This window comes from Mobula hypostoma, chromosome 3 (assembly GCF_963921235.1).
Source record: "Mobula hypostoma chromosome 3, sMobHyp1.1, whole genome shotgun sequence".
NCBI lineage: Eukaryota > Metazoa > Chordata > Chondrichthyes > Myliobatiformes > Myliobatidae > Mobula > Mobula hypostoma.
In genome coordinates this window covers 14576259-14588967 of record NC_086099.1, presented here as the reverse complement: position 1 = coordinate 14588967, position 12709 = coordinate 14576259, and the positions used below count along the sequence as shown (strand labels likewise).

The following is a 12709-nucleotide window of genomic DNA, read 5'->3' as shown; positions in this document are numbered from 1 at the left end:
GATTGGGTTAAGATCAGGACTTTGACTGGGCCACTCAAGAGTATCAATTGTCTTCATTTGAAGCCACTATATGGTCGCTCTGGCAATGTGCTTTGGGTTGCTGTCCTGCTAAAAGATGAACTTCTTCCCATTTAAGCTTTCCTGCGGAGGCTAGCAGATTTTTATCCCTGCAACACACATAAAAGTTGCTGGTGAACGCAGCAGGCCAGGCAGCATCTCTAGGAAGAGGTGCAGTCGACGTTTCAGGCCGAGACCCTTCGTCAGGACTAACTGAAGGAAGAGTGAGTAAGGAATTTGAAAGTTGGAGGGGGAGGGGGAGATCCAAAATGATAGGAGAAGACAGAAGGGGGAGGGATGGAGCCAAGAGCTGGACAGGTGATAGGCAAAAGGGATAAGAGAGGATCATGGGACAGGAGGTCCAGGAAGAAAGACAAGGGGGGGGGGAACCCAGAGGATGGCCAAGGGGTATATTCAGAGGGAGAAAAAGGAGAGTGAGAGAAAGAATGTGTGTATAAAAATAAATAACGGATGGGGTACGAGGGGGAGGTGGGGCATTAGCGGAAGTTAGAGAGGTCGATGTTCATGCCATCAGGTTGGAGGCTACCCAGACGGAATATAAGGTGTTGTTCCTCCAACCTGAGTGTGGCTTCATCTTTACAGTAGAGGAGGCTGTGGATAGACATGTCAGAATGGGAATGGGATGTGGAATTAAAATGTGTGGCCACTGGGAGATCCTGCTTTCTCTGGCGGACAGGGCATAGGTGTTCAGCAAAGCGGTCTCCCAGTCTGCGTCGGGTCTCGCCAATATATAAAAGGCCACATCGGGAGCACTGGACGCAGTATATCACCCCAGCCGACTCACAGGTGAAGTGTTGCCTCACCTGGAAGGACTGTTTGGGGCCCTGAATGGTGGTAAGGGAGGAAGTGTAAGGGCATGTGGAGCACTTGTTTCGCTTACACGGATAAGTTTTTATCCCTAATCTCTCCGTATTTAGCAGCATTCATCTTCCCATCAGTTCTGACCAGATTTCCAAACCCTGCTGCTGAACAGCACCCCCATGGGCATGCTACCTCCACCATACTTTACAGTGGGGGTGGTGTTACCTGGCTCACGTGCAGTATTAGATTTACACCATACGTACCACTATAAAAAGCACAGCCTTGCTTCTAAAGACTTTGCAAAGTGTCACTTAGAAGACACGGTAATGATGTAGGAGAAGGTCTTGTGATTGAATGAGACTAATGTGGAACTTCTTGGCCTTGACACTAAACGGCACATGTGGTGGAAATCTAATACAGCACCTCGGCCAATACTTTACAATTTTCCCTGTTTTTTTGGGCTCTTGTGTGGAAACAAAAGCAACATGTGATTCACAAATAAAAATTCTCAGTTAAATTGATCAAAATCATTGCTTCTAAAGCTCATTTACGTGAACAAAGGGTTGGGGGATGAATACCTTTACAAGGGACTATAATGCCACCAATGACGATTGTGAAGGAACAAAAATCTGGTAACAGTCAATGAGCAGCCAGGTCCTGACATGGGCAATGGAAGGGTCTAGCAGATGGGTCAAATGCCTCATCATTTTTGTGATTAATGTCATTTTATTAATCCTTCCAAAAATGGTAAGACGTATATTATTATAACAAATATTCAAAATTACGACATTAAACAGAATTTTCATTGCGTGATTTTATGACTTCAAAACATTGAGTAGCAATGGGAAAATTAGGCATGCAGATTCTAATTTTAGAGAAGAACAATTTGAGATAAATAAATAACTCAATTTCCAGTCCTCAAATGTAGATTTAGTTTAGGGTCATGAGATATGCTAGAAATTTTGCATATAGTGGGAGTCAGAGAGACTTCGTACTTCAATTTATATTTCCAAAAATAACTGTAATTATACTTAAGGAATGAATTGACAAGTCCAAAAAGAAACAATTACTATATATAATGGTGTAACAGAACAGGAAAAGAATGGACCATCCCAAATGAGCAAAAATCAAATTTGTAGACTGACCCACTAAAATCAATGAAGGTAACTGACAAAAAAGGGATGAAGATTCCCAATTTTTAAAAAAAGGTATGTGAGAACATGTCAGATTTAGTGACTCTTTATCCTAAAAATAATGTGTCAGGCAAACATACTGGATCTTAATGGATTTAGTAAAAGACAGAATTATGACAAATGGGTTGTCTATACAGGGAAATGCAGTCATCCGTTTGGAACAAGAAATAATAAAACCAAATATTTAGTAAATGATAAAAAGTTTTAAACTCTGGCAGTGATGAAATGATGAAATGCCAAAGTATTTAAGAAATTAAAATTTCAAGGACTATTCTGGGACATTATAAAAAAATACCAATTGAATTTCAGCTTGGAGGACTTATAGAAAATTAAAGCCATATAATACTTTGTTTAAACCACCTGTTAACCTCGGAACAATTGTAAAGCAACATACATGAGAGAGGATTTTTATGCCTTGGAGATCACGAGGAGCATTTGATGGCTCTGGGCCTGTATTTGCTGGAGTTTAGAAAAACGTGGGGGGATTTCATTGAAACTTTGTTGTTGTTGTCTTAAAGGACAATGGGTGATGACGATCATCATCACGAGCCTGGGTGGAAGGTATGGAGATCCTGAGGTGCCCAGTCGTCAAGATCCTCCTCTTGGACTCACCAAAAGAAAGGCTCATGGAGCAATACATTTGGCACCAACTTATTGAATATTAAAAGGCCCAGATAGAATGGTGGGTGGTGGTGTGGAGCTACGTCGCTACCAAAGGAGGTGTAAGGTGCTCCTTCCCTCCGCTAGCCTGCAGGTCACTCTTGGGCAAGGTGTAGCACCTGCTTAGCCCCCAATCAGGGCCATGTGAAGCCATGGGAGCAGGTGATTGAAGATCGTATGAGCAGCTGGTGCATATCATAAGTCCTGGTTATGTGGCCACTGATGGCAGGTAGACAATCTCTGAAGAGTATTGATAATGGCTGGGTTCACCCATCTTGTAAAGAGATTGCCCAGAAGAAGGCAATGGCAAACCACTAATGTTAAAAAAAATTTGCCAAGAATAATCATGGTCATGGAAAGTCCATGATAAGCGATGTCATGTGACATGGCACATAATGAACGAAGATAAAAGTGGAAGTGGAGAGGATGTTTCTAACCATGGGAGAGTTTAGAACGAGAGAGCAATGCCTCATAATATAAGGATGTCTTGTTAGAATAGAGATAAGGAGGATATTCTTTAGCTAGAGGGTGGTGAATCTGTGGAATTCACTGCCAAAGATGACTGTGGAGGACAAATCATTGGGTATGTAAATCAAAGCGGAGATTGACAGATTATCTTTTAGCAAAATCATCAAAGGAGAAGACAAAAGAATGGGGTTGAGAGGGATAAGAAATCAGCCATGATGGTTTGACGGTGCAGACTCGATGGACTGATTGGCCTAATTCTGCACCTACGTCTTATTCTATTTATTAAACTGATACCTGGATGCAAAAGGTTGAATTATGAGGAGGGTTCTTGGCACACATTTCAATGAATTTAGGAGGTTAACTGGTCTTATGATTGGCATTTTCAAAGCATTCATGAGGAATAGTTGCTTGAAGTAGAGAGGAACTATTACTGCAAGAGGAGAGAAGACTATTAAATTAAATAAACATTCACTTACTCGATATACTCCCTTTTGTTTTCATTGGTAACCACCATGTCTGAACCATTGGGTTTCAGATCCACTTGGTAGGTCTATGGAGGACAAGCCAAATGAGTGAAACTGCACAACAGGGAGGCTGACAAGATGATGATACAGTACTCAAACGCAACACAGAGAACTACAATCAGTGTCCTTCACACTCACGAAACATGCATTGCATTTCATTCCTTTTATTGAAATGAATATTTATAAATAGTAATCATACAGCAAGATGATTTCTAGTAAGGAGAATGGGTACAATAAGACCATAAGATACAGAAGCTGAATTAGGCCATTCGACCCATCAAGTCTGCTCCACCATTCGAGCATGGTGAATTTATTATTCTTATCAATTCCATTTTCCTCCTTTCACCTCGTAACCTTGGACACCCTTATTAATCAAGATCCTATCAACCTCCACTTCTTATATATATACACACACACACACACACACACACACACATACCCAATGACTCAGCTTCCACAATTGCCTGTGGTAATGAGTTCAACAGATTCACCACCCTCTGGCTAAAGAAATTCTTCCTCAGATCTGTTGTAAAGGGACGACCTTCTATTTTGAGTCTGTACCCTCTGGTCAGAGACTCATACACAATAGGAAACATCCTCCCCACACACCAATTTTTCTAGGCCTTTCAATATTCGATAGGTTTCTAGGATGACTGTAGGCTACCTTTTCAGGGAATTTCCATGACCAATAGTCATCAAGATGATTACAGATGTTCTGAGAGTGTATCACTCAAAATGCAAACTGTTCCCAGACAGCAGATGTGGCAAGACAGTTAAACTATCAAATGGATGTTGTTACTGGGGGATCTCATTGAAACCTACCAAATATCAAAAGGTCTAGATCAGGCGTTCCCCAGCCTGTCATCCCCACACCTGTCGATTCGCAGCAGGGGCCCATGGCATTAAAAAGCTTAGGAACCCTGACCTGGATACAGTGAACATGGATGTTTCCAATAGCAGGCGAGTTTAGGCCTCCGAATAGAAATTAGCCCTTTTAGAACACAGATTAGTATGAATTTCTTTAGCCATAGAATGGTGAATCTGTGAAATTGATTGCCACAGAGAACTGTGGCCATGTCATTTGGTATATTTAAAGTGGAGGTTGATAGGTTCTTGATTAGTAAGGGTACCAAAGGTTACAGGGAGAAGTCAGGAGAATGGGGGTGGAGAGGGATAATAAATCAGCCATGGTAGAATGGTGGAGCAGACTCCAAGGGCTGAAAGGCCTAATTTTGCTCTTGTACCTTATGGTCTACATCATCTACTTCAGGTCCATTATTCACAAGACAAGTCACTTCAGGGCGTCAAAGGGTACAGGGTGAAAGCAGGGGAGTGGGGATGACTGGATGAAGTGGATCAGCCCATGATTGAATGGCGGAGCAGACTCAACGGGCTGAATGGCCTACTTCTGCTCCTAAATCTTATGGTCTTATGGTCACTTCTCATAGATCGTTACACATCCCAACCTGATAACTGGCTTATGTAATGAGACCTGGCACGGAACTATCACCTCAGATACCTGGTTCTCCAGTGCTGGATGTGGTGAGCTGATTTTGCTGGCCCACCATGTTTTGAATTCGGCAGGGAGCACAAGATGGCAACCTGTTTTCTGGCAGCAGAGGGAAGTGAGCTACTTGTATGATAAGATGGACTCTTGGCCTCACAATCTACCTTGTTATGATCTTGCACTTTATCATTTACCTGCACTGCACTCATTCGGTTGCTTTTACATGTTAGTCTACATTTTCATTCTTTTAACTTTTCTACCGCAATGCACTGTGTGATCTGTATGGACAGTAAGCAAGACAAGCTTTTCACTGTATCTTGGTACATGTGACATATGTAGTTTTTCATTGATCCTTCTAAATCTCTTTGTTCTACTGTGAATGCCCATAAGCAAATGAATCTCATTGGTGATAAATACGTACTTTGATAATAAATTTACTATGAAATTTAAATAATAAACCCACTCCACAACTTCCCTGGAGGGTTTCTTGACATAAGGCAAAACTCAGAACAACAGGCACAAAATGCTGGAGGAACTCAGCAGGTCAGGCAGCATCTATGGACGGGAATAAACAGTTGACGTTTCAGGCTGAGACCCTTTATCAGGACTCAGAAGTGAGTTTGTCTGCTGTCAAGGCTGATATTAAACATGAACAGCCTTTAAACATTCCTGACATTCAGAGATACACAAAGTCTATTAAAATTTCTGAAAATAATGAGCATGTTTGATAATAACTTAAAGTAATATGATTTAAAAAGATCTGTATCACTAAGCCCACATCCTAGACAGCAGATGTTGCAAGAGAGTTAAGTACATTTAAGCACACATCAGGATTTGCTTCTTTGCTTGAAGTTTGATATTTATGCCAGCATTTCATTTTGACCAGGGTCATTCAGCTTCCTAAAGCATCAGTACATTCAGACTCATTAAAATTTGATGATAAATTGTGATCAAATAAGTTTACCCATTTCAAATTTGGTTAACTGATATTGTTGGAGTTTTCAAAACGTTGATGATTTATTAATATCATCACGACGACTCGCTCGAAATCTTGCATTCTTAAAATCTGAGAGGAGGCTAGATGCTCACTTACCTGCCCAAAATTTTCTTCATCTGTGCAGAATCTGAGGTCCAGCTCTGTGGGGTCGTTTTCAAGAATCCATCTTAAAGAATTGAAATATTCACCATCCTAGAACAGAACAGGATTAAAAACTAAATGCAATAAGAATAAGATTAGCTTTATTTGTCATATATACAGTACTGCTGAAAAACCTTAGGCACATATATATATAGCCAGGGTGCCCTAAGCCTTTCGCACAGTGCTGTAGTAATTTTGTGTATTGCACTGTACTGCTCCTGTCAGATCTACAAACTCACTTTCCACTCCACGTTGACAAATACAGTACTGTGCAAAAGTCCGAGGCACTCTAGCTATATATATTTTGCACAGTAAAATGCGTCATTTGTGTCAATGACCTATCCAGTTCGAGGTTTGTGCTGGGGGATGTCACATAACTGATGAATGCAGTGACAGGTCTACATAGAGTGGACATGTAGAGGATGCTTCCAATAATGGCAGTCTAGGACCTCAGAGTACAAGGATGTCACTTTATAAAAGAGATGAGGAGGATTTCTTTAGGTAGAGAGTGGTGAATACATGGAATTCATTATCACAGACAGCTGTAGAGGCCAAGTAATTAGGTATATTTAAAGCGGAGGTTGATAGGATCTCAATTAGCAACGGTGTCAAAGGATATGGGGAGAGGGGAGGAGAATGGGTTTGAGAAGGAAGTAAATCGGCCAGGATTGAATGGCACAGCAGAATCAATGTCTATATCTGATGGTATTATGGTCTCAATCACCGTAAATGGATGTTTTCTGGCACTGGCCACTGCCACCCTGGGAAAAGGCAGTGGCAACTTGTTTCCTGGCAGCAGCGGGAATTGAACCCGGGTCGCCCCTACTGTAAGGCATTGTGCTAGCTACTACACTACCTTGTCACTCCAAATCTACAAAATGAATTACGCAGAGATAAACAAAGTAAAGAGCATAAATAAAATATTGTAGGTTAGGAAAAGTTAGGAATATTTAAAAAGGAAAATAAATACAATAGAAATCAGGCCATTCAAAAAATAGTGACTGATATCGAGACTGTCCATAATTTATACTGGATATTTATAAACTATAAATAACAGTTCAACTTAACATACTTAAATGATTAGTCTCCATGAATTGTGCATTGGAGAACTCCCAGTAATTAATTTCTTCTGCCATTAGATCTAATTCAATACTTTCTAATTTTAATTAAAAATACCTCAAATATTACTAAAAAAAATTTCAAAGAGTCCTAAAACTTAAAAATCAGTTTTTAATATCAGAAGCCATCCAGGCTATGTATCAAAGATGTGGAATTAAGATTATTGGCATGTTATCACATACTTATCAGTAATATACTGCACAACACATGGCTGGGAGCCAACCAACACTAGGAGAAATAAGCAGAAAGAGAGAAAAAAAGATCAGGAGTAACAGAATGTTGGGAATAAAGGGTTAATGTCTGAGGAGTGTTTGATGGCTCTGGGCCTGTGCTCACTGGAGTTTAGAGTGGGGGGGGGGATCTCACTGAAACCTATTAAATACTTTATTGTCGCCAAACAATTGGTACTAGAACGTACAATCATCACAGTGATATTTGATTCTGCGCTTCACACTCCCTGGATTACAAATATTAAATATTAAAAATAGTAAATATCAAAAATCTAAATTACAAATCATAAATAGAAAATAGAAAAATGGAAAGTAAGGTAGTACAAAAAAACTGAGATGCAGGTCCGGATATTTGGAGGGTACGGCCCAGATCCGGGTCAGGATCCGTTCAGCAGTCTTATCACAGTTGGAAAGAAGCTGTTCCCAAATCTGGCCGTACGAGTCTTCAAGCTCCTGAACCTTCTCCCAGAGGGAAGAGGGACGAAAAGTCTGTTGGCTGGGTGGGTCATGTCCTTGATTATCCTGGCAGCAATGCTCTGACAGCATGCGGTGTAAAGTGAGTCCACGGACAGAAGATTGGTTTGTATGATGTGCTGCGCCATGTTCACGATCTTCTGCAGCTTTTTTCGGTCTTGGACAGGACAACTTCCATACCAGGTTGTGATGTACCCTAGAAGAATGCTTTCTACGGTGCATCTATAAAAATTAGTGTGGGTTTTAGTGGACAGGCCAAATTTCTTTAGTTTTCTCAGGAAGTAAAGGCGCTGGTGGGCCTTCTTGGCAGTGGACTCTGCTTGGTTGGACCAAGTCAGGTCATTTGTGATATTGACCCCGAGGAACTTAAAGCTTTTGACCTGTTCCACTTGCGCACCACCGATGTAAATTGGGTCATGCGGTCCGCTACTCCTTCTGAAGTCAACAACCAATTCCTTCGTCTTGCCAACGTTGAGGGATAGGTTATTGTCTTCGCACCATGCCACCAGGTTCTTAATTTCTCTCTGTACTCAAACTCATCATTACCCGAGATATGGCCTACAATAGTGAAAGGCCTAGACAGAGTGAACATGGAGAGGATGTTTCCAATAGCGGAGGAGTCTGGGACTTGAGGGCACAGCTTCAGAATAGGAGGACGTCCCATTAGAATAGAGTTGAGGAGGAATTTCTTTAGCCATAGGGTGGTGAATCTGTGGGAATGCATTGCCACAGACAGCTGTAGAGGCCAAGTCATGGGGTATATTAAAAGCAGAGGCTGATAAATGCGTAATTAGTAATGGTGTAAAAAGTTTGCAGGGAGAAGGCAAGATAATGGGGTTAAGTGGGATAATAAATCAGCCATCATAGAATTGCAGCTCAGACTCAATGGGCCAAATGGCCTGTGCCCTCCTGTGTCTAATGGTGTTATTGTGACATGGATATAGGGTCTAAAATTATACCAATGTACAAATTTAGACAAAAATTCACAAACAATTATGTGGTATAATACTTTGTGTTTATACGGAAGTCTAATTTTCCTATGGCATAACTTTGGTACTCACCACAGACTCCATGTCTTTCAATGTGATCGATTTTCCCAACATCATCTTGTAAAATGGTCTGATGAAGAAGCCTGAGATGAGAACAAGAAGGATGGACTGGATGAGAACTCACAAGGTTATTGGGCCTCAATTATAGTCAGTCATGAATAGGAGATATAACTTTGAACAAACCTGCAACGCTCAATTCTGGGTTCTTCACTACAAGAAAAATAATAATGAAACTTGCATACCATGATTTGTAACGTGGCAGAAATATGGAAAGTTCTTCTTTTACCCCATTTCTAGGTAATGCTGTAATGAACACATTATCCTGTGGCCTCAATCACAGAAAATTCGCATCACATACACACAAGTCTTCAGGTGCTGGAAATCCACAGCCACACAAAAAAATGCTAGAGAAACCCAGCAATTCAGATAGCATCTAAGGAGGGGAATAAAAAGTCAAAGTTGATTCCCCTACATAGGTGCTGATTGACCTACTCAGTTCCTCCAGCATTTTGTGTCTTGCCTCACGTGAGATATCCTTGATATTTAATTATGTGCATCCAATATGACTTTCTTTTGTTATTATTTATAAAACATTTAATGACATAAAATTTTAACAGTTCCCTCTCCTAACTTTCCAAGAGTTCCCAGCACCTTGTGTTTTTTTATTTCAGGTTTTCAGTATTTACATAGTTTTGGCTTTCAATCACACATCATGTCCAATCACAAAACCTTGCAATTCTGCTAGCTTTCAACTATACCTGCTTGTCAGTATGTTAATTAGAGTCTTCTTCACACCTTCTATACACAAATCAGCAATAACATGATATAAAGCCTAATATTAATGACATAACAATATTGGGTGACATGTTAGCATAGTGGTTAGCACTTTACAGCACCAGTGCCTCAGGTTCAATTCCCAGCACTGCCTGTAAGAAGTCTGTACATTTTCCCGTGACCACGTGGGTTTCCTCTGGCAGCTCTGGTTTCTTCCCACAGTCCAAAGACATACCAGTTAGTCTTATAGGTGAAGTCGGGTGGAGACGTGCCCTGCCCCGGGTGGGTGGTAAAGGTAAAGGGCTGGAGAAGAGAGAATCTGATGGGAGAGGAGAGGGGACCATAGGAGAAAGGGGAGGAAGAGTGGACCCAAGAATGTGATAGGCAGGTGAGAAGCGGTAAAAGTCAGAGTGGGGAATAGAGGGAGGGGAGGGGGAGGAATTTTTTTTACTGGAGGGAGAAATCGATATTAATATATCAGGTCGGAGGCTACCCAGATGGAAGAGTGTAGAGTTTTTTTAGGAGTGCAACACATTGCACTCCAGTACTTAGCACCATACCTTTCAAAAGATGTAAAGTTCTTGGAGAAAGTGCATAAGAAGTTTACCAAAATAATTCAAGAAGAAAAGGTGTTGTATGTGGATTGACGCTAAAGGCTGATTTATACTTGTGCGTACGGGCTACGCCATGGGCCTGATTTATACTTTTGTGTAGCCCTACGCCGCAGCGAGCATGCGTAGTTGTGTCTGCGTCGCTCTGCAATTCACCGCCAAAACGCTAGTTGGCAGTGAGGTTTCTATGCCACTGTGTTGAGTTTCTTCGTGACAGACATGGACGAGGAAATGCACTTCAAATATTTTCGGATGTCGGCAGGTAGATTTGACGATTTGGTTCATCATCTCCAACCATTTGTCTCGCATCAGTGTACAGATATGGCGGAGAAAAGCAATCGGAAATGCGTATGAGGAAATGCGATGCTACCAAGCGGATCAATCACAGTTATCGTTGTCTGCGTCGCCACGCCATGACACATGAGTTACATTTTTTGGGGAGGTGCACATCACACTACGGCGTACATTTGACGCACAAGTATAAATCAGCCTTTAAGCTTGTACGCTGTGGAAAAGGAAAGAATGTGAGGACATCTGACAGTGGTATTCAAAATGTGGACGGCATAGTAACAAAGCAGTTTGCAGTGCCAGGGATTATTGATTGGGGTTCGATTTCCACTGGCATCTGTAAAGAGTTTATGCATTCTTCTGTGACTACATGGGTTTTCTCTAGTGCTCAGGTTTCCTCCCGCATTCCATAACTGTTCTAAAAGGACATGCTTGTATTCTGAGTCTGTCTCAGTCTACTAAAGGAAACATCCTCTCCACGTCCACTCTATCCGGGCTTTTCAATATTCATTAGGGTTCAATGAGGTCCCCCCCCACCCCCATTCTTTTTAGATTAGATTAGATTAGATTCAACTTTATTGTCATTGTGCCGAGTACAGTTACAAAGCCAATAAAATGCAGTTAGCATCTGATCAGAAATGCAAAGAATAGTGTTATTTACAAAATAACTGCGAATAAAAAGTAAGTGCTACAGCACACAAATATAAAAGTACTGAGACAGTACAATATGGGTGCAATACTGCTTAGCGCTGTGATATGAGGTCCAGCAGGGTCACAGCCTCAGGGAAGAAGCTCTTCCTGTGCCTGCTGGTGCGGGAGTGGAGGCTCCTGTAGCGCCTACCGGATGGGAGGAGAGTAAAAAGTCGATGGTTAGGGTGAGATGCATCCTTGATAATGCTTTTCGCCCTGCCCAAGCAGCGTTTATGGTAGATGTTCTCAATGGTGGACAATTGGGTGCCGATAACCCGCTGGGCAGTTTTCACCACCCACTGGAGTGCTTTGCGATCTGATACGGGACAATTGCCATACCACACTGAGATGCAGTTGGTGAGTATGCTCTCAATGGTACAGCGGTAAAAGTCCGTCAGTATCCTGGGACGGAGGTGAGCTTTCTTGATGCTCCACGGGAAATAAAGGTGCTGTTGTGCCATTTTGATCAGGATGGAGGAGTTCAGGGACCAGAAGAGGTCCTCGGAAATGTGGACACCAAGGAATTTTAAGCTTAATACACGCTCCACTACAGCTCCGTTGATGTAGATGGGGACATGAGTGTGGCTCCTAGCATGGCTGATGTCCACAAGATCTCCTTGGTCTTCTGGGTGTTAAGGGCCAGGTTGTTGTCGGCACACCACGCGGCCAGGTGCTGGACCTTGTCCCCATAGGCCGTCTCATCATCCCCTCTGATCATACCAACCACCGTGGTGTTGTCTGTGAGCTTGATTATGGAGTTAGAACCATGTACAGGAACACAGTCAGAGGTGAAAAGGGAGTACAGAAGAGGGATCAGCACACAGCTTTGAGGCATGCCTGTCATAGGCTTCTGACAAAACTTTAATTATATGAACTTAAGATCTGAATTGCTTGACAAGGATGAAATATGATTTATGACAGTGTAAACATTAACCATCTCAGTAACATTGCTTCAATATGTTTGGAAGCCAACATGCATGCATGTTCAGGGTGAGAGTGGAGGAGGAGAGGTTGTCTAACTTAACTCATTGGGGTCTGTTAGTCAGAAAGTCCAAGGTCCAATTGCAGAGGGATGAGCTGATACCAAGCTGGCGAAGTCTGACGA

At 41.8% G+C, this 12709-nt stretch overlaps 2 protein-coding genes across 22 annotated transcripts in view; one reads left to right on the top strand and one right to left on the bottom strand.

The window, feature by feature from the left end:
• Positions 1-12709, bottom strand: part of nedd4l (NEDD4 like E3 ubiquitin protein ligase) — a 466571-nt gene that overhangs the window by 33165 nt on the left and 420697 nt on the right. For all 19 annotated transcript variants that reach the window (XM_063042682.1, XM_063042686.1, XM_063042690.1 and 16 more), the window contains 3 exons: positions 9254-9324; positions 6325-6420; positions 3677-3750 (listed from right to left, as the gene is read on the bottom strand). In XM_063042682.1, coding sequence (XP_062898752.1) covers positions 3677-3750; positions 6325-6420; positions 9254-9324 — 241 coding nt within the window. The remainder of the gene's footprint in view (positions 1-3676; positions 3751-6324; positions 6421-9253; positions 9325-12709) is intronic.
• The window catches only part of LOC134343865 (uncharacterized), a 99808-nt gene that overhangs the window by 78672 nt on the left and 8427 nt on the right, over positions 1-12709 (top strand). The window lies entirely within an intron of this gene.